This window comes from Heptranchias perlo, chromosome 22, assembly GCF_035084215.1.
Source record: "Heptranchias perlo isolate sHepPer1 chromosome 22, sHepPer1.hap1, whole genome shotgun sequence".
NCBI classification, from domain to species: domain Eukaryota; kingdom Metazoa; phylum Chordata; class Chondrichthyes; order Hexanchiformes; family Hexanchidae; genus Heptranchias; species Heptranchias perlo.
The window spans coordinates 12,853,838-12,876,143 of record NC_090346.1 but is presented as its reverse complement, the minus strand read 5'-3'; the positions used below and the strand labels follow the sequence as shown (position 1 = coordinate 12,876,143).

At 44.8% G+C, this 22,306-nt stretch overlaps 1 protein-coding gene across 2 annotated transcripts in view; it reads left to right on the top strand.

Moving 5' to 3' along the window:
- ints1 (integrator complex subunit 1) overlaps nt 1-22,306 on the top strand; it is a 96,503-nt gene that overhangs the window by 16,484 nt on the left and 57,713 nt on the right. Inside the window, exons 12-18 of one of the 2 annotated variants that reach the window (XM_068002934.1) lie at nt 1,778-1,886; nt 8,499-8,619; nt 16,282-16,359; nt 17,244-17,401; nt 18,511-18,607; nt 19,799-19,890; nt 21,408-21,468. In XM_068002934.1, coding sequence (XP_067859035.1) covers nt 1,778-1,886; nt 8,499-8,619; nt 16,282-16,359; nt 17,244-17,401; nt 18,511-18,607; nt 19,799-19,890; nt 21,408-21,468 — 716 coding nt within the window. Of the gene's footprint in view, nt 1-1,777; nt 1,887-8,498; nt 8,620-16,281; nt 16,360-17,243; nt 17,414-18,510; nt 18,608-19,798; nt 19,891-21,407; nt 21,469-22,306 lie in introns of both variants that reach the window. The other variant, XM_068002933.1, reaches the window with a different exon arrangement.

Sequence of the window (22,306 nt, the reverse complement as noted above, 5' to 3'; positions counted from 1 at the left end):
GGAGTACAAAATTAAGGAAGTCTTACTATTGTACAGGGCTTTGGTGAGACCTCACCTGGAATACTGCCTACAGTTTTGGTCTCCTTATCAAAAGACCAATAAGGATGTATTGCCTTAGAGACGGTGCAGCGAAGGTTTACTAGATTAATTTCTGGGATGAGAGGGTTGTCCTACGAGGTGTGGTTGAATAGAATGGGCCTATACTGTCTGGAGTTTAGAAGAATGACAGATGATCTCATTGAAATATATAAGATTCTAAGAGGGCTTGACATGGTCGATGCTGAGAGGATCTTTCCCATGGCTGGAGAGTCTAGAACTAGGGGGCATAGTCGCAAGATAAGGGGTTGGCCATTTAAGACTGCGATGAGGAAGCCTTTCTTCACTCAGAGGGTCGTGAATCTTTGGAATTCTCTACCCCAGAGGGCGGTGGATGTTAAGTTGTGAATATATTCAAGGCTGAGAGAGACAGATTTCTAGACTCTAAGGGAATCAAGGGATATGGGGATCGGGCTGGAAAGTGGAGTTGAGGTCGAAGATCAGCCATGATCTGATTGAATGGCGGTGCAGGCTCGAGGGGCTATGTGGCCTACTCCTCCTCCTATTTCTTATGTTCTTTCTCCCTCTGTACTTATCTAGCTTCCCCTTAAATGCATCTATGCTATTCGCCTCAACTGCTCCTTGTGGTAGCGAGTTCCACATTCTCACCACTCTCTGAGTTGAAGTTTCTCCTGAATTCCCTATTGGATTTATTAGTGACTATCTTATTTATTGCCCCTAGTTTTGGACTCCCCCCAAAAGTGGAAACATCTCTTTGTCTGCCCTATCGAACCCCTTCAGTAATTTTAAAGACTTCTATCAGGTCACCCCTCAGCCTTCTCTCACTCACCTGTTCCTCATGTGTGAACCTAGACACTGAGTGTTTGATCTGGCCACGGGGTAGCATCACAGCGGAGCCCAAACATCATCCTGTTCCTCCACCAACATCCACTTACACACATTTTCCAGCAGGAGTCACTGGGTAGCAATGAGCAGCAGGAACCCTGGCAGATTTCCAACCCCCCTCCCCCCGCTAAAATCAATTATAATGTCTCTGCCGCCCCCTCAGCTAAGTCAGCAACGATGTGCGACCTTCCCGCTCTGTATGGCTCAGTACCACAAGGCAGTGAATTTGTCTACTGAGCCATTTGGTGAGTCATATTTTTAAAATTTTTAATTTAATCATTGATTGATTTCCATAGAAACTACAGAATAATGCACCAGTGTTGAGTGAGCATAATGCAGGGGCAGACCATATGGCAATGTAGCCGTGATCATGAGCGGGATTCTAGTCTGTTTAGAGGCTTACTGTTCATGATTTGGATCAGCAGGATTGTGGTGCTAACAACAGAGAAATGACATGATCTTATGTGGGTTGTTTGGCACGGCAGCAAGGTGGCTGACCAACGGAAGGGCTGAATCAACAGCATTTCTTCCTCTTCACGTTTGATGAAGCGCCATCATCTAATCATAGACCGGCGTTGCCAGAGACTGTGGCAGTGTCTCTGTGTCCGTGTTCGCCTATTATTGTGACCCTCCTGAGCTCAGGGTTTAAGGCCCAGGGGTTTACAAAGAGGCAAAATGAATAGGGAAACAATTTTTGCAGAAATGACTTCTGGATGCTAGAAAAAACAGGAAATAATTCCGCCCGTTGATTGGATTCTCCGTTATCCTCTCGCGCAATAATACGGTAAACGTATTGTGCAGCCCGACCTTCTAACTTGCTTTCTTGGTTTTATAGGAGCGCTTTGTGATCCAGGTGACGGACTTGCTGACCCTGTCGATGATGCTGGGGATTACAGCTCAAGTGAAGGAAGCAGGGCTCGCCTGGGACAAAGGCGAGAAAAAGAGTAAGGATAAGCACTTTCACTAGGGGGTGGGAATTGGACAGCTGCTTTTGGGAACTGGGCAGTTGGACAAGTCAAGTGCACACTATTTTATTTAGAAACCATTAATGAAAGAAAGAAGGAACTTGCATTTATATAGCGCCTTTCACCACAGGACCCTTACAGCCAATGAAGTACTTTTGAAATGTTGTCACTGTTGTAATGTAGGAAACGCAGCAGCCAATTTGCGCACAGCAAGATCCCACAAACAGCAATGTGATAATTACCAGATAATCTGTTTTAGTGAAATTGGTTAATGGCTACAGTAGAAACTATTTTTGAGGGGAACCCATAAAGCTATGTTCTTTCTGACTTCAAGGTTTAAAATGAACAGGTGCCACAGCAAAAAGCGTTAAGGCTGTGTTACTTAACTCCTCCAAAAAGGAGTAGAATAACCAGATGAACATTTTATTAATGGCCTTTATCTGGCTTTTGAGCCCTGGCAGTCTGTCTCATGAACCGCAGGTGATTCAGTCTATTTGGATTTATTGTTTTGTCCTGTTTTATTTTAGTTCTCCTGGAGGTTTGGAAGGGGCTGTTCTTCATGTTCTTGTGTCATTGGCAGATAAATCCTAAATTGGAACACCTGAGTCTATTAAAGAAGGAACTTGGTTCAGCAGGTAGCACTCTTGGCTCTGAGTCAGAAGGTCGTGGGTTCAAGCCCCATTTCAGAGACTTAAGCCCATAATCTAGGCTGACAATCCCAGTGTGGAGAGGGAGTGCTGCACTGTCGGAGGTGCCATCTTTCAGATGAGGCGTTAAACCGAGGCCCCATCTGTCTCCTCAGGTGGATGTAATCCTCGGCACTATTTCAAAGAAGAGCGGGGGAGTTCTCTTGGTGTTGTGGCCAATATTTATCCACCAACCAACACTTAAAGAAAGTAGATGATCACATCATTTATTTCATTGTTGTTTGTGGGATCTTGCTGTGCGCAAATTGACTGCTGTATTTCTTGTGTTACAACAGTGACTACGCCTCAAAAGTACTTCATTGGCTGTAAAGCACTTTGGGCCATCCTGAGTTGGTAAGGCGCTATATAAGAACATAAGAAATAGGAGCAGGAGTAGGCTGTACGACCCCTCGAGCCTGCTCCGCCATTCAATAAGATCATAGCTGGTCTTGGACCTCAACTCCACTTTCCCGCCCAATCCCCATATCCCTTGATTCCCTTAGAGTCCAAAAATCTATCGATCACAGTCTTGAATATATTCAAGGACTGAGCATTCACAGCCCTCTGAGATAGAGAATTCCAAATATTCACGACTCTCTGAGTGAAGAAATTCCTCCTCATCTCAGTTCTAAATGGCCGACCCGTTATCCTGAGACTATGTCTCCTAGTTCTAGACTCCCCAGCCAGGGGAAATATCCTCTCAGCATCTACCTTGTCAAACCCTCTTAGAATCTTATATATTTCAGTGAGATCACCTGTCATTCTTCTAAACTCCAGAAAGTATAGGCTCATACTACTCAAATCTCCAGCTCTGTTTATTTTAGAACCGTAAAAATTTGCAGCATAGAAGGCCATTCAGCCCATTGTGTCTGTCCCAGCTCTTTGCTAGAATAATCTCACTTCCCCATTGTTCCCCAAGCCGCATAACTTCCTCTGATTCAACTTTTGCCCAGCTTTCCTTTAAAAGATGCAATGGTTTCTGCCTCAGCCATTCCCTATGGCAAATCATCCCATGAAAAGAAAGAAAGACTTGCACTTATATAGTGCCTTTCACAACCTTAGGATGTCCCAAAGCGCTTTATAGCCAATTAATTACTTTTGAAGTGTAGTCACTGTTCTAATGTAGGAAACACGGCAGCCAATTTGTGCACAGCAAGGTCCCACAAACAGCAATGTGATAATGATCAGATAATCTGTTTTAGTGATGTTGGTTGAGGGGTAAATATTGGCCAGAACACCGGGGAGAACGCCCCAGCTCTTCGAAATAGTGGCCATGGGATCTTTTATGTCCACTGAGGGAACAGACAGGGCCTCGGTTTAAAGTCTCATTCAAAACCCCTTTTTGAACAAGGGTGTAATATTTGCAATTCTCCAGTCCTCTGGCACTACCCCCGTATCTAAGGATGATTGGAAGATTATGGCCAGTACCGCCACAATTTCCACCCTTTCTTCCCTCAACAACCTAGGATGCATCCCATCCGGACAGGTTGACTTATCTACTTTAAGTACAGCTAGTATTTCCCCTGTATGAATTATTAGCCCATCTAGTATCTCAACTACATCTTCCTTTACTGAGACTCTGGCAGCATCTTCTTCCTTGGTAAAGACAGATGCAAAGTACTCATTTAGTATCTCGGCCATGCCCTCTGCCTCCACGAGTAGATCTCCTTTTGGTCCCAAATGAAGAAACTTTTAAAGCGTAAGCCCCATGGAGACAAGTCGAGCAGATCAGATTTAAAGTCTCTCCAGCGCAAGTGCACTATGGTACAAAAGCTATGAAGTAAGCAAAGATATCAATAGCACAAGCAGTTGAAGGGTGTTGGCAGAAAACAGGTCACATTCAGCCCTTTGTTTAATGCGCAGAGTATAATACAATGGTGTTTATCATTGCTCTCTGTTCTGTATGGGCTTCTGGCAGCAAAATGATTCTCATTTATCGTATTAATAGAGAGTTCTTAACACTGCATGCCCCCTAGGAACTTGAAATTTAACGGCAGTTAATTCACACACTATCGGGGGACCTAACAACTTTAATAAGGAAAACACTGTCAGAATAATACAGCCTGCTTCATTTAAATGTACACCTGTAAACAGGAATGTCTAAGCTTTTCATCTTTGAGAGCCACTATGGAGAATTCCATGGAACCTTGCAGGCCCTATATAAAGTCTAAAGATCCCATTAATATGCATATATCTCAAGCTGTTAATACTAATTAGATTCAAAGGCCTTGCATTTAGATAGATAGCAAATGTAACCCCGCTATTCAAGAAAGGAGAGAGAAAACAGGGAACTATAGGCCAGTTAGCCTGATATCAGTAGTAGGGAAAATGCTAGAATCTACTATTAAGGTAGTAGTAACAGGGCACTTAGAAAATCATAATATGATTAGGCAGAGTCAACATGGTTTTTACGAAAGGGAAATCGTGTTTGACAAATCTGTATGAGTTTTTGAAGGTGTAACTAGCAGGGTAGATAAGTGCTGGCTAAATATTTGATAGGGAACAGGATTGGAGATTATCAGGATAATTGTATTTTCCAATTTTGATTGGTTATCTGTTGGTGATCAGGGAGTATTTATGTAGCAATTTTCCTCGGGACCAGTAGATGTAATATATTTGGATTTTCAAAAGGCATTCGATAAAGTGCCACATAAGATTAGGGCTCATGGGATTGGGGGTAATATATTAGCATGGATTGAGGATTGGTTAGGAGACAGAAAACGGAGAGTAGGAATAAATGGGGTCGTTTTCACATTGGCAGGTTGTAACTAGTGGGGTGCTGCAGGGATCGGCAGTTTCCCTCGGGTGATTGAATGGGTGGGATGGACTTCATGGTAGCTTAGGTTGTACATGGACTGTGGTAGGAATGGATCTGATGGGCTGGAGGCCCTTCTCTTGTTCCTTGCTTTCTTGTGCACATTCCTTTTTTATGTTGACTAAACAGTCCTTTCGAGGGACTTTTTGTGAAAAGGTTATTGATCATAATCTTATGAAAATGCTGTGAATTTCATCTACAACATGTATTCCTTCCTTTCCTTGTCCCTCATAAGATCCAAGTAGTCCAGAGACTCCATGTTATAGGCGTCTGTAGCGAATCTTACTTCTTTGTTTTCATTGACTGAAGTTGTTGAGAAAACCATTTTTTTCTCAACAAGTGATGTGAATATGGCTGGTGACTGTCACTGTTGAAGCAGAGATTGGTAGGATGGGTACAGGAGTCTGTCTGCATTACTGCTCGGGATTGGATGTTGGGCAGCCAGCAGCTACAGTTCTGGTCACCACATTACAGGAAAGATGTGATTGCACTAGAGAGGGAACAGAGGAGATTTACGAGGATGTTGCCAGGACTGGAGAATTTTAGCCATGAGGACAAATTGGATAGGCTGGCATGGTTTTCTTTGGAACAGTGGAGGCTGAGGGGAGATTTAATTCAGGTGTATAAAATTATGACGGACCTAGATAGAGTGGATAGGAAGGACCTATTTCCCTTAGCAGAGAGGTCAATAACTAGGGGGCATAGATTTAAAGTAATTGGTAGGATTAGAGGGGAGCTGAGGAGAATTTTTTTCACTGAGGCTGGTGGAGGTCTGGAACTCACTGCCTCAAAGGATGGTGGAGGCAGAAACCTCAACGCATTCAAAAAATACTTGGATGTGCACTTGAAGTGCTGTAACCTACAAGGCTATGGGATTAGGCTAGATAGCTATTTTTCAGCCGGCACAGACACGATGGGCCAAATGGTCTCTTTCTGTGCCGTAACTTTCTATGATTCTAACTTCAGAGCCAGTGGGGGTTGGCATTTTTACTAATCATTGCCAGGGGTTCCCCTGATGATAAATATACAAAAGTACTGAGCTTTGGTCAGACCCCATCTGGAGTATTGCATTCAGTTCTGGGCATTGCACCTCAGGGAGGATATTCTGGCCTTGGAGGGGTTACAGGGGTAGTGGTTGTTGGAGGCCGCTCATCTCAGCCCCAGGACATCGCTGCAGGAGTTCTTCAGGGCAGTGTCCTAGGCCCAACCATCTTCATCAATGACCTTCCCTCCATCATAAGGTCAGAAGTGGGGATGTTGGCTGATTGCACAATATTCAGCTCCATTCGCAACCCCTCAGATAATGAAGCAGTCCGTGTCCTCATGCAGCAAGACCTGATGACATCCAGGCTTGGGCTGATAAGTGGCAAGTAACATTCGCACCACACAAGTGCCAGGCGATGACCATCTCCAACAAGAGAGAGTCTAACCACCTCCCCATGACATTCAACAGCATTACCATCACCAAATCCCCCACCATCAACATCCTAGATAGTGAGAGCTTCTTGAGTGTTATTGGAGCTGCACTCATCCAGGCAAGCGAAGAGTATTCCATCACACTCCGGACTTGTGTCTTGTAGATGGTGGAAAGGCTTTGGGGAGTCAGGAGGTGAGTCATTCGCTGCAGAATACCCAGCTTCTGACCTGCTCTTGTATCCTGGGGGTCACCATTGACCAGAAACTTAACTGGACCAGCCACATAAATACTATGGCTACAAGAGCAGGTCAGAGGCTGGGTATTCTGCGGCAAATGACTCACCTCCTGACTCCCCAAAGCCTTTCCACCATCTACAAGACACAAGTCCGGAGTGTGATGGAATACTCTTCGCTTGCCGGGATGAGTGCAGCTCCAACAACACTCGAGAAGTTCGACACTATCTAGGACAGAGCAACCCGCTTGATTGGCACCCCATCCACTACCCTAAACATTCACCTTCTCCACCACCGGCGCACCGTGGCTGCAGTGTGTACTATCCACAGGATGCACTGCAGCAACTCACCAAGGCTTCTTCGTTAGCACCTCCCAAACCTACGACCTCTCCCATCTAGAAGGACAAGGGCAGCAGGCGCATAGGAACACTACCACCTGCACATTCCCCTCTAAGTCACACACCATCCCGACTTGGAAATATATCGCCGTTCCTTCAGCGTCGCTGGGTCAAAATCCTGGAACTCCCTGCCTAACAGCACTGTGGGAGAACCTTCACCACACGGACTGCAGCGGTTCAAGAAGGCAGCTCACCACCACCTTCTCAAGGGCAATTAGGGATGGGCAATAAATGCTGGCCTTGTTGCGATGCCCACATCCCATGAATTAATTTTAAAAAAACAGCGCAGATTCACCAGAATGATAGCGGGGCTTAAAGGGTTAAATTATGAGGACAGGTTGCATTAGCTTGTTTGTATTCCTTTGCATATAGAAGATTGAGGGTGATCTAATCGAGGTGTTTAAACTGATGAAGGGTTCAATGGAGTAGATACAGAGAAGCTATTTCCTCTGGCGGGGGAAATCTGGAACAAAGGGCATAATCTTAAAATTAGAGCTAGGCCATTTAGGATTGAAATCAGAAAGCAGTTTTTCACAGAAAGGGTAGTGGAAATATACCCTGGGTAGATTTGGGCTTTCAAGACTGCGATTGACATTTTTATTAGGTAAAGGGTATCAAGGGATATGGAGCAACAGGGGGTAAATGAAGTTGGGCTACAGATCAGTCATGATCTGATTGAATGGCAGAACAGGCTTGAGGGGCTGAATGGCCTACTCCTATTCCTATGTTCCTATACTGCTCCTAGTATGGAACTGAGTTATACAGACCAGGAAGGTCTCAGGATCCACCTGTTAGTTAGCTGATCTCAGCTATGATAGGAGCACTACAATCAACTGGTTGGAATTTTTACTTTGACGTACTGCTTGCACTTGATTGTTTACCACAGTTCATCCTGCAGAAACAAGTACAAATAAGCAGCTTTGGTGTTGTCTGGGCTTTAATGTGCAAACTGCTTTGAGAAATCCAGTCAATGGATGCGTGAAAGATACTTGTCTTTTGTGTCTGTCTCTCTCTCTCTTTCGCCACTCCTCCTGGACTGAAGACCTGGAAGGACTGCGTGCATTTCAGACTCAGATTGCAACGATCCAGCGAGATGCTGTGTGGTGGCTGCACACAGTGGTACCGTCCGTCTGCAAGCTGAATCCTAAGGATTACATCCATTGGTACGTACCCTGATTTGGAGACTTGAAGTCAATGTTGTGTGTCATACCAGTCACCTGGGAGGATCTTGACCAATTGTGCTGGTTCCTGATGTCACAGGCAACAGCCCCCCCCCACCAACTGCACTGCTTCAGTGGAACAGGGCAGTCAGCAAGTTTGCCGGTAACATCAGCATTTGATACGGGAGATGTATTTCCCCCTGGGTAAATGGGGAGACTTTTATGGTACTTTCAAGTACTGCAGTACAAAGGGATCTGGGGGTCCTAGTGCAAGAAAATCAAAAAGTTAGTATGCAGGTGCAGCAGGTGATCAAGAAGGCCAACGGAATGTTGGCTTTTATTGCTAGGGGGATAGAATATAAAAACAGGGAGGTATTGCTGCAGTTATATAAGGTATTGGTGAGACCGCACCTGGAATACTGCATACAGTTTTGGTGTCCATACTTAAGAAAAGACATACTTGCTCTCGAGGCAGTACAAAGAAGGTTCACTCGGTTAATCCTGGGGATGAGGGGGCGGACATATGAGGAGAGGTTGAGTAGATTGGCACTCTACTCATTGGAGTTCAGAAGAATGAGAGGCGATCTTATTGAAACATATAAGATTGTGAAGGGGCTTGATCGGGTGGATGCGGTAAGGATGTTCCCAAGGATGGGTGAAACTAGAACTAGGGGGTATAATCTTAGAATAAGGGGCTGCTCTTTCAAAACTGAGATGAGGAGAAACTTCTTCACTCAGAGGGTAGTAGGTCTGTGGAATTTGCTGCCCCAGGAAGCTGTGGAAGCTACATCATTAAATAAATTTAAAACAGAAATAGACAGTTTCCTAGAAGTAAAGGGAATTAGGGGTTACGGGGAGCGGGCAGGAAATTGGACATGAATTTAGATTTGAGGTTAGGATCAGATCAGCCATGATCTTATTGAATGGCGGAGCAGGCTCGAGGGGCCGATTGGCCTACTCCTGCTCCTATTTCTTATGTTCTTATGGTATACCAGAGATAAATGTTATAGTGGGCATGGAGAGCTTTAGCTAAAGTAGCCTCCAATTTTGACTCTTTGTGAAACTGCTTCTAACACATCAGCACTTTTTATTGGGGGATGGAGAGGTTGAGGGGGGAGGGGAGGGGAAATTATACTTAAGAATGTTGCGATGTGTGCTTTTAAAGGGACAGTATCCCTCGTGATTTCCCTCATTTGGATGTTCATTAGGTCTGTAATTTGTACACTGAGTTTGAACCTAATTAAATGAATGAAGAGGGCCATTCCAAAAGCAGGTCAACTTAACATTCTGCAATCATGGTGTTTGAATTGGAGATGTCTCTTACGCCCTGACCGAGCCCCAGTTGGGGCATCTTAGCAACCCCACATAAATGTAGGTTTTAATTTTAAATAATCTATTCTTGGGATTTGGATGATGGCCGCACTTGTTGCGCTGAGAAGGTGGTGCTGGGTCACATTTCCCCGTGGCAGTTGTTGTCTTCTACAATCGCATATCTTGCTAGGTCACTTTAGAGGCCATTAAGAGTCAACCACTTAGCTTGGACTCGAGCTGTGTAAAAGCTCAAGCGATGTAGGGAAACAGATGGGTTTTTACCACACTCTAGCCGATCTTCCTGGTGCCAGCCCATGAAATACCAGATTTATTGAATACAATTTCACAAATTGAATAGGTTTGATAGAGTAGACATTGAGAAAATGTTTCCATTTGTCAGAGAGTCCAAAACTAGCAGTTATAAATATCAGATAGTTACTGATCAATCCAATACCGTATTTAAGGCTTAATTTGTTTTTTGCTTGGTTTAAGTTAATCTAATAAATTAAGGCATGGCAGGGCAGCTCAGACCCGTGGAATGCATGACCTGTGCCATGTGGGAACTCCAGGATGCTTCCCATGTCCTGGACAACCACATGTGCAGGAAGTGTCGTCAGCTGGAGGAGGTGGAGCTCGAGCTCCGGGTTTCGGACCTTGAGCAGCAGCTGGCGTCACTGCAGTGCATCCGCGAGAGTTTCGTGGATAGCACGTTTCAGGATGTGGTCACCTCGCAGATTAAGAGGGTGCAGGCAGAGATGGACTGGGTGACCGCCAGACAGACAAGGACGGCCAGGCAGGTAGTGCAGGAGTCCCCTGAGGGCATCTCACTCTCCAACCAGTATTCAGTTCTGGGTACTGGTGGGGGAAGAGCGTTCCTCTGGGGAGTGCAGCCAGAACCAAATCCAAAGCACCATGGGTGGCTCAGCTGTACAGGGGGGGAGGAGAAAAATCGAGCGAGCAATAGTGATAGGGGATTCTATAGTTAGAGGAGCAGACAGGCGTTTCTGCGGCCGCAAACGTGATTCCAGGATGGTATGTTGCCTCCCTGGTGCCAGGGTCATGGATGTCACTGAGCGGCTGCAGGACATTCTGAAAGGGGAGGGTGAACAGCCAGAGGTCGTGGTCCATAGCGGTACCAACGACATAGGTAAAAAGAGGGATGAGGTCCTGCAAGCAGAATATAAGGGGTTAGGAAGTAAGTTTAAAAAGCAGGACCTCAAGAGTAGTAATCTCAGGATTACTCCCAGTGCCACGTGCTTGTGAGTATAGGAATAGGAGAATAGATCAGATGAATACGTGGCTGGAGGGTTGGTGCAGGAGGGAGGGATTTAGATTCCTGAGGAATTGGGACCGATTCTGGGGAAGGTGGGACCTGTACAAGCCGGACGGGTTACACCTCAACAGATTCGGGACTAATATTCTTGCAGGGAGGTTCGCTACTGCTGTTGGGGAGGGTTTAAACTAGAGTGGCAGGGGGATGGGAACCTGAGCGGTGAGTCAGAGGAGAGTAAAGTTGAGAGAAGCAAGAGAGGGGAGGACCCAGGGGAAATTTACAATACAAATTGTACAAATAGTTCAACAAGTGAAAGGGGAAAGCGTAGAGCAGCAGAAAGAAAGTGTACTTTAGGCACTACAGATAAAGTGAAAACTAGAAGGTGTAAAGCGACTAACCCAACATCAAAGCTGAAGGTCAGGCTAGGGTGTGTGGCCCAACTAAGAGTTCTATATACAAGCGCACAGAGTAAAAGGAATAAATTAAATGAACTACAGGCACAAATTCAAATTGGAGGGTATGACATGATTGCTATTACTGAGACATGGCTGCAGGATGGTCAGGATTGGGAACTAAATATACCAGGTTATAAGGTCTACAGGAGAGATAGGGAAAATGGAAGAGGGGGAGGAGTAGCCTTAGTGATTAGAGATGAAATCACTTCAACGATAAAGGAGGATATAACGAGAGGTAAGCAGCCAACAGAGACCTTATGGGTTGAATTGAGAAATAGGAAAGGATCTAAGACTATAGTGGGAGTTTTGTATAGGACCCCTGGCAGCAGCTGTGAAGTGCTAGGTTGTATATATGCAGAGATTAGACAAGCGTGTAACAGAGGCATAGTGGTCTTAATGGGGGACTTTAACCTTCACGTAGATTGGGAAAAGACGACTAGCAACTGTCAGAAAGGTAGTGAATTTCTTGAGTGTGTCCGGGATAGTTTTCTACAGCAGTATGTCCTAGAGGCAACAAGGGGGCAAGCCATACTAGATTTAGTAATGATTAATGAACCAGATTTAGTTAACAGCTTGACTGCTTGAACATCTATCCAATAGCGATCATAACATGATCGAGTTCAATGTAGTGTTTGAAAGGGAAAAAAGTGAATCAGCTGCTAAGATTCTAGACTTGGGTAAGGCCGACTTCAATGGGATGAGACAGAGACTGTCCACAGTAAACTGGGCAAATCTGTTAATGGGTAAAATGACTGATGATCAGTGGGAAATGTTTAAAGAAACGTTTAACGAGATAAAGAATCGGTTTATACCACTGAGGGGCAAGAACTCTACTTGCCAAAAAAAAACAGCCATGGACAACTAAAGAGGTAAGGGACAGTATAAGACATAAGGAAAGGGCATACAAAAAGGCAAAAAATGGCACAGATCCTGGTGAATGGGAAAGATACAAAGATCAACAAAGGGTCACAAAACAGATAGTAAGAACTACAAAAAGAGAGTATGAAAGGAAACTTGCAAAGGATATCAAAACCAATACGAAGAACTTTTATAGTTATATTAGGAAAAAGAGGGTGGTCAGGAGCAGTGTTGGCCACTTAAAAACTGAAAGTGGGGATACTGTCATTGACAATGGGGAAATGGCGGACATGTTGAATAATTATTTTGCGTCAGTATTTACAGTAGAAAAAGAGGATGGGATGCCGGAAATCCCAAGAAAACTAATATTGAATCTAGGACAGGGACTCAATAAAATTAACATAAGTAAAACAACAGTAATGAATAAAATAATAGCACTAAAGAGTGACAAATCCCCAGGACCAGATGGTTTCCATCCCAGGGTTTTAAAGGAAGTAGGTGAGCACATTGCTGATGCCCTAACTATAATCTTTCAAAGTTCTCTAGATTCAGGAACTGTCCCTCTAGATTGGAAAATTGCACATGACAGTCTGCTTTTTAAGAAAGGAGAGAGAGGGAAACCAGGGAATTATAGACCAGTTAGCCTAACATCTGTTGTGGGGAAAATGCTGGAGTCTATAATTAAGGATAGGGTGACTGAACACCTCGAGAATTTTCAGTTAATCAGGGAGAGCCAGCATGGATTTGTGAAAGGTAGGTCGTGCCTGACAAATCTGATTGAATTTTTTGAAGAGGTGACTAAAGTAGTGGACAGGGGAATGTCAATGGATGTTATTTATATGGACTTCCAGAAGGCATTTGATAAAGTCCCACATAAGAGACAGTTAGCTATTTTAAAGCCCATGGAATCGAGGGAAAAGTACGGACTTGTTTAGGAAGTTGGCTGAGCGAAAGGCGACGGAGAGTAGGGATAATGGGTAGGTACTCACATTGGCAGGATGTGACTAGTGGAGTCCCGCAGGGATCTGTCTTGGGGCCTCAATTATTCACAATATTTATTAATGACTTAGATGAAGGCATCGAAAGTCTCATATCTAAGTTTGCTGATGACACAAAGATTGGTGACATTGTAAGCAGTGGAGATGAAAACCTAAAATTACAAAGGGATATTGATAGATTAGGTGAATGGGCAAAACTGTGGCAAATGGAATTCAATGTAGGCAAATGTGAGGTCATCCACTTTGGATCAAAAAAGGATAGAACAGGGTACTTTCTAAATGGTAAAAAGTTAAAAACAGTGGATGTCCAAAGGGACTTAGGGGTTCAGGTACATAGATCATTGAAGTGTCATGAACAGGTACAGAAAATAACCAATAAGGCAAATGGAATGCTGGCCTTTATATCTAGAGGACTAGAGTACAAGGGGGCAGAAATTATGCTGCAGCTATACAAAACCCTGGTTAGACCGCACCTGGAGTACTGTGAGCAGTTCTGGGCACCGCACCTTCGGAAGGACATATTGGCCTTGGAGGGAGTGCAGCGTAGGTTTACTAGAATGATACCCGGACTTCAAGGGTTAAGTTAGGAGGAGAGATTACACAAATTGGGGTTGTATTCTCTAGAGTTTAGAAGGTTAAGGGGTGATCTGATCGAAGTTCATAAGATATTAAGGGGAACAGATAGTTTCTCTCTATCCACCCTATTTCCGCTGGTCGGGGATTCTAGGAGTAGGGGGCACAGTCTAAAAATTAGAGCCAGATCTTTCAGGAGCGAGATTAGAAAACATTTCTACACACAAAGGGTGGTAGAAGTTTGGAACTCTCTTCCGCAAACGGCAATTGATGCTAGCTCAATTGACAAATTTAAATCTGAGATGGATAGCTTTTTGGCAATCAAAGGTATTAAGGGATATGGGCCAAAGGCGGGTATGTGGAGTTAGATCACAGATCAGCCATGATCTTATCGAATGGCGGAGCAGGCTCGAGGGGCTGAATGGCCTACTTCTTTTCCTATGTTCCTAATAAGGAATTCAGGACAAACATCTTTACCCAGAGAGTGATTAGAATGTGGATCTCGCTACCACAAGCAGTAGTTGAGGCGAATAGCATAGATGCATTTAAGGGAAAGCTAGATATACACACAAAGGAGAAAGGAATAGAAGGTTATGCTGATTGGGTGAGATGAAGAGGGCTTGTAGGAGGCTTGAGGGGAGCACAAACACAGCATAGACCAGTTGGGTCGAATGGCCTGTTTCTGTGGTATAAATTCACATGATGAAGAATCACAATTTGATCTTATCTTACCTTATCTTTACTCTTTTCAGATGTGGACAGAATTGCTCGGGATTTACAGCATTTTCTGTTTGCAATAATTAGCGTATTGGGGAGGGGGTAAAGGGCCCTTATCTTTTGGCTCCTTACAATGAAGTGGCCTGAGCCAGAATATCTTCCTGGGGTAGAGGCATCTCCCAGACCCATTGGGATGGGTTGGTCTTAGCCAACAATTGCTGGTTCACAGTTTTGTTCCTGTCTGATCCAGTGTCAGCCTGACACACTCGCATTTAAGTCGGAAGGTTGTGGGTTCAAGTCCCACTCCAGAGACTTGAGCACAAAATCTAGGCTGACACTCCAGTACAGTACTGAGGGAGTGCTGCATTGTTGGAGGTGCCGTCTTTCAGATGAGGCATTAAATCGAGGACCCGACTGCCCTCTCAGGTGGATGTAAAAGATCCCATGGCAATTTTTGAAGACGAGCAGGGGAGTTCTCCCCGTTGTCCTATCCTATATTTATCCCTCAACCAATATCCCTAGTCCAAAAAAAACAGATTACCTAGTCGTTATCAAATTGCTGTTTGATGGAGCTTTCTGGCTGACACATTTCCTACGTTACAGTAGTGACTACACTTCAAAAGTATTTCATTGGGGTTATGTGCACAAATTGCTGAAGGTGGCAGGACAGGTTGAGAAAGCGGTTAAAAAAGCATATGGAATCCTGGGCTTTATAAATTAGAGGCATGGAGTGCAAAAGCAAGGAAGTTATGTTGAACCTTTATAAAACACTGGTTCGGCCACAACTGGAGTATTGTGTCCAATTCTGGGCATCGCACTTTAGGAAAGATGTCAAAGCCTTAGAGAGCAGAAAAGATTTACTCGAATGGTTCCAGGGATGAGGGACTTTAGTTATGTGGATAGACTGGAGAAGCTGGGGTTGTTCTTCTTGGAACAGAGAAGATTGAGAGGAGATTTGATAGAGGTGTTCAAAATTATGAGGGGTTTGGATAAAGTAAATAAAGAGAAACTGTTCCCATTGGCAGAAGGGCCGAGAACCAGAAGATACAGAATTAAGATGATTGGCAAAAGAACCAAAGGCGACATGAGGAAGAATATTTTTACATAGCGAGCAGTTATGATCTGGAATGCGCTGCCTGAAAGGGTGGTGGAGGCAGATTCAATCGTGGCTTTCAAAAAGGAATTGAATAAATACTTGAAGGGAAAAAATTTGCAGGGCTACAGGGAAAAAGCGGAGGAATGTGACTAACTGGATTGCTCTTACAAAGAGCTGGCATGTGCTCGATGGACCGAATGGCTGCCTTCTGTGCTGTAACGATTCTGTGATTGGCTGTGAAGGGCTTTGGGATGTTCTGAGGTCATGAAAGGCGCTGTATAAATGCAAGTCTTCCTTCTTCCTTCCTGGTTGGAAGATCAGTCTGTATGCTATTCTGTGCCGGCTTTTAAGCAAAATTTCAACTTATCATCTTCCCTTTTGCAGTTTGCATAAGGTGCTCTTCACCGAACAGCCAGAGACGTACTACAAATGGGATAACTGGCCTCCGGAGAGTGATAGAAAGTAAGCACACTATTTTTATTTGTGTCTCCAACTAGTGGTATGAAGCAAGATTCCTTGCCACGATGCTGCTGAATCAATTACAACTTCTGCTAGTGACTTTAGTTACCATTTAAATGTACAGGCAAGGGTTTTGTTTCCGTCTCTGCCGTGTTAGTGAATCTCAGCAGCCGTACAATGGGGCCTCAGCACTCTGGATTAGAGAGAGGGAAAGAAAGGCAGCCGGTAATGTCTGCTGGAAAGTGCCGAGAGCTGAACTGGACTCTTATGATGCCTCCCCCCTCATGGGGATCAAATAGCTCGCTGGCGTTCACTATTTTTGCTCATTTACATACATCCTATTTACATTGCAAGTAGACAACATTAAATTGAATCAGAACTTTTTGTTTACAAATGTAAATTGGCCTTATTCCCTGCTGGGTTTTTTTTCTTCTGACCAGAGAAGCTGGGATTGTTCTCATTAGAACAGAGAAGGTTAAGGGGAGATTTAATAGAGATGTTCAAAATTATGAAGGGATTTGATGCGGTAGATAGGGAGAAACTGTTTCCACTGGCAGGAGGGTTGGTAACCAGAGGATACAGATTTACAATAATTGGCAAAAGAACCAGAGGGGAAATGAAGAGAAACGTTTTTATGCAGCGAGTTGTTATGATCTGGAACGCGCTGCCTGAAAGGGCGGTGGAAGCAGATTCAATAATAACTTTCAAAAGGGAATCAGATATATACTTAAAAAAGAAAAATTTGCAGGGCTATGGGGAAAGAGCAAGGGAGTGGGACTAATTGGATAGCTCTTTCAAAGAGCCGGCACAGGCACGATGGGCCGAGTGGCCGCCTTCTGTGCTGTAAGATTCTATGATTCCTGTCAATTCTCTTCATCTCCTTTCAGTTTCTTTCTGCGGCTGTGCTCGGAAGTCCCGCTCCTGGAGGACACCCTGATGAGGATCCTGGTGATCGGACTGTCGCGGGACCTGTCGCTGGGGCCTGCTGATGCCATGGAACTGGCTGACCATCTGGTGAAACGTGCAGCATCCGTGCAGGCTGATGGTAAGGTGACTGGTAAGGTAACTGGCCTAGTGTGTAATATATATATACATTGTTTTACTCATTGTTGGGATGTGGGCGTCGCTGGAAAGGACGGCATTTATTGCGTATCCCTAGTTGCTCTGAGAAGGTGGTGGTGAGCCGCTGCCTTGAATATGCTGTAGTTAGTTTGAGGGTTCCTTTCTCCGGCAGCACCTGCCAAACCTGTGACTTCCACCACCTAGAAGGATGTGGGCAGCAGGCACACCATCACCTCCGAGCTCCCGTACAAGTCTCTTATGTTATAAACTGGATACCCAGGTGGTGAAGGATAGATTACTAGAGCCCTAGTCTTCAGTTACTTCAATCCTTTATTCACAGAGCTCCACATTATCGCCACCGCACCCGAGATCAGCTCTCTTATAAATGGATATGAGAGTTCCCAATTGATACGCACCACCTGAATACAATTAACACTAATTGATATAAATCACATGGATACAATTAACATCATAGACCATCCTGACTTAGACTTATATCGGCCGTTCCTTCGTTGTTGCTGGGTCAAAACCCTGGAACTCCCTCCCTAACAGCACTGTGGGAGCACCTTCACCACACGGACTGCATCGATTCAAGAAGGCGGCGGCAGCTCACCACCTTCTCAAGGGCATCTAGGAATCATAGAATCTTACAGCACAGAAGGAGGCCATTCGTCCCGTCATGCCTGCGCCGGCTCTTTGAAAAAGCTGTCCAATTTAGTCCCTCACCCCAACTTTTTCCATGTAACCCCGTGTACTAGTAACCCTATGAGTAAAGTCACTACCCTCTGCTAATACCTCCCTCCCTCTCTGTCTCTGGTTTGTGTAAGGATGTTTTTTAAAAAAAACAAATGCTAAAATAACACAAAATGCTGGATATGCACAGCAAATCATTCAACATCCAAAAGAGATGAGGAACATTTCGGGTGCGGCCCTTCATCAGAGTTCTGATGATTTGTCCCTTCTGGCAAGTTTCCCCAAACTGCTGTGCATGTTGTGTGTTTATTTTCGTATTGTTTGCTAACTGTGTGAAAAAAAATTTTAAAAAACAAGATAAAACATTTCTCTAGTTATTTTGTGTTATTTCTCTTTCAGACCTGGAAGTTCTTCACGTGGAGAGGATTCAGCTGATCGATGCAGTTCTGAATCTGTGCACCTATCACCACCCTGAAAACATTCAGCTGCCGCCAGGGTTTGTCCACAATCCAGTCACCCTTCCCGAATGTAGCTTGTTTTGCTGCTTTTAAAAACACACACGTTAAGAGCTGTTATGAGGAGATAAACCCTGACCACTTTAAATCTACTCAAAAAAAAAGTTAGACGTTGCTGAAGTAGCCAATCTCTGCTGTGACAGAGTTTAGGGTTCATAGAATCATACAGCACAGAAGGAGGCTATTCGGCCCGTCTGCCTGTGCCAGCTCTTTGAAAGAGCTATCCATTTAGTTCCACACCCCTGCTCCTTCCCCATAACCCTGTAATTTATTTTCTTTTCAAGTATTTATCCAATTCCCTTGTGAAAGTTACTATTGAATCTGCTTCCACCGCCCTTTCAGGCAGTGCGTTCCAGATCACAACAACTCGCTGAGTAAAGAAATAATTGTCCTCATCTCCCTTATGTTCAATCAGCCTCAGTGATCCTGTGCTAGGGAGGGGAAGAATCAGCCTGCCCCTGATCGCCAATCCAGTGACTAACACTGAAAAGTACACGTGTGGGCCTCGGGTGAGGACAGAATCGGGCTCTGCTGTGATGCTCTCCGCAGTTGATTAGCCTACCAACACTGACTGGGCTCACGCATGTAGAATGGCCACTTGTGCGAGGTACCCGAGGGTGGCCAATGCCCAAGGAACTGCCCCTGTACAAGTCAGTGCCAGGAGGAGGGGAGAAACTTGAGGGGCTGGGTGGTGCGGGGGTGAAGGGAAACACAGGCATTTGAAGATGTATTTGCTGTGTGCAGGTGAGTGATCAGGCAGCCTCAGTGATGCAGTATGTTGGTGCAGTCGCATCCTGAATTCATGGTTTGTACACGTGATCACCTGCTGGCTGTGATCTCTCATCCTGGAGAGATGGAGGATTGGCAGTTAGCCTCTACTGTTTCTGCTTCCTTCTGGAGGACATATATACATAATATGTAACATATATAGTGCAGCGCATCAAGGCAGTAATGTCACGACTCAGGGTTTATTGCTTACCCAAATATCTTAAGAGTGTCGTCTGAACCTTCTAACACCCTCCCCAAGAATTATTACTGTCTTGTTATCTGTATGATTTATACCCATTGTAATATGCAGCAAAATGCATACCAGTTACAGTACCCATTTTGCTTATGACTATGTGTAATATGTGCTCTTTGATGTGAATGGACTTTTGTTTCTTATCCTCCAGGTACCAGCCTCCTGCACTGGCTATCTCCTCCTTGTACTGGAAGGCTTGGCTGCTGCTGTTGGTTGTAAATGCCTTCAACCCGCAAAATATTGGTGAGTTTCCTGGTGAAGTGCGGATGCCACTTCCCCAAAAAATGGACAGGTCCTTTATTAGCTCATACAGCCTGTTGCGTGCTGCACCTGTAGATGTAATTGAAAGTGCAAAAGCCTTTATGTTGATGTTTGTCACGTAGATTAGTTACATCCCCCGCATTCAGCTTTTCAAATTGAAACAGTCTCCGTGAGAAAGTGTTTGATGCGAGTAAACACACTTTGTGATGTCGTGCTAGGCGGCACAGACCAAAAGGTTCCAGGTTCGATTCCCTGTCTGTGGTGACCTCGGGTGGTGCAGCTGTCGGGGGTGTTACGATTGGCTTCAGAGCTTGGGAGGAGCTAAATCAGCCACGGTCACCACTCCTGAATGCTGGTGACCCCTGCTGGAAAGTGCACATGCGCACTTCAAGCAAGGACAGAATCCAGGTTGGCTGTGACACCCTCCACAGTCAAATAGCCTGCTGCCACTCACCGTCTGTGCTCGTACATAAAGGATGGCCTCGTTGGGTGAGTTGTTGTCAGGCTGTGCAACTGTACGCAAGTGAGAGTGAATGTCTTCCGTATAGGAGGGGAGAGAAAAGGCAAATAATTGCAGGCAGGCTGCAAGAGTTTCAATATTAGAATGCGGGTGGAGGAAGGCTCACGAAGGTAGGATTGATGCGTCGCTCAGTGAGATCATCTCGGTTGCATGGAGATGGATGAGTCCTGAGGTTTTAGTTGTCTCTTTCAAGGAGTTAAGTGAAGAATATGCAGAAGGATAAGCAGATACGGTGAGATGAATTAGGGTGGGAGGAGGCTGGTGTGGAGCATAAACACCAGCACGCACCTGTTGGGCCGAATGGTCTGTTTCTTTGCTGCAAATTCTATGCAAGAAATTGCACAATACTTGACTTTCCTTATTTCTGCCCGTTAACCCTGACGGCTCCACAGACCTGCCTCCGTCATGCAGACCTGCAATCTTGTCACTGAGGCATAGCTTCAGCAGGTGGGAGGTTTACCTGACTCTCCCTCTCCACAAAGGAGGCTGAGACAACCACTTCAGTCATGTATGCTTTCATCTTGTTCACAGCACTGGCAGAGGCCTGGGAGTAAATTGTTTGCTGATAGGCAAGTTGTGGGCTGGGGTGGGGGGGAAGTGCGGGGAAGCTAAAACTAGGAGGCCGTGCCTTCAGCTGTCTAGGCCCTAAGCTCTGGAATTCCCTCTCTCGGCCTCCCTCTCCTCCTTTTAAGACGCTTCTTAAAACTTACCTCTTTGACTGAGCTTTTGGTCACCTGTCCTAATATCTCCTTATGTGGCTCAGTGTCAAATTTTGTTTGATAATTGCGCCTGTTTAGCCCCATGGGACGTTTTAATACGCTAATGGCGCTGTATAAATGCAAGTTGTTGTTGATAATAAACACTTATATGGAGTTCTAAATTCTTTTTAAAAATTGAAGTATTTGTGTCCGAGTTGTCTTATTTGATGGTTTATGGGAATGGCGATTAAATGTTTCCACTCTCTTTCTGACACTTGCAGGTTTGGCTGCATGGGAAGGCTACCCTACCCTGAAGATGCTGATGGAAATGGTGATGACAAAGTGAGTGACTTTAACACGGAATCAAAAATTCATGGGAAGGGAGTTGGTCCGTGCCCTCCGTTTCCTCATGTGGTTCCTGACTTTGGCCAGCCTATTGTGAGAGGGAATCCAAAGCGAGGTGCTTCCTTACGGTGATAGAGGGGAAATCGAAGGACATGTTGATCTACGCCCTCACATCTCCTAATAACGGGGAGTGTTTCCTCTTCGTGTTATGCATGAGGAAACTGTAAACCAGTTTATGGAGAATGGGTTTATGATTTTGATGTATGTAGAGCACAGCTGAAATTCTCCCTCTGGTTGCTAAGAGTGTAGTTATAACTTACTTTCATGCCATTAGAAAGTGATTTCCAAAAGTGACAGTACAACACCAGTCAGTTTCTGATCTGACTTCAGAAGACAACAGTGTGAGACCCACTTCAAGAGACAGTCACCCGCCCCTTAGGCTCAACACCACATGCTGGATAACTCCAGTTCGGTGCCAAGCCGTATTTTAAAAAGTGTTTAAGCTTCTGTTGTACCTCCAGAATACCTTTTATACACTGCAAAGCTTTTTGCAATGTAAACATTTTTGCCTGGGTTCTCAAAACTGTCAAAATTTGCCATCTGAGAGCAGAGCTGTCTGTACTATGTAGCTTTGTGTGTAATTTGTGTGTGTGTGTAGCTTTGTGCGTATTGTGTAGGGGTGTGTGTATAGCTTTGTGCGTACTGTGTAGATATGTGTGTGGTGTGTGTAAATACATGTGCACAGAACTGTATCCTGGTGCCCAGAGTATGTATGCTGCAGCTATCGGTCTCAGACCATTAGTAAAGTATAATCGCAGCCTCAGTAACATTGACA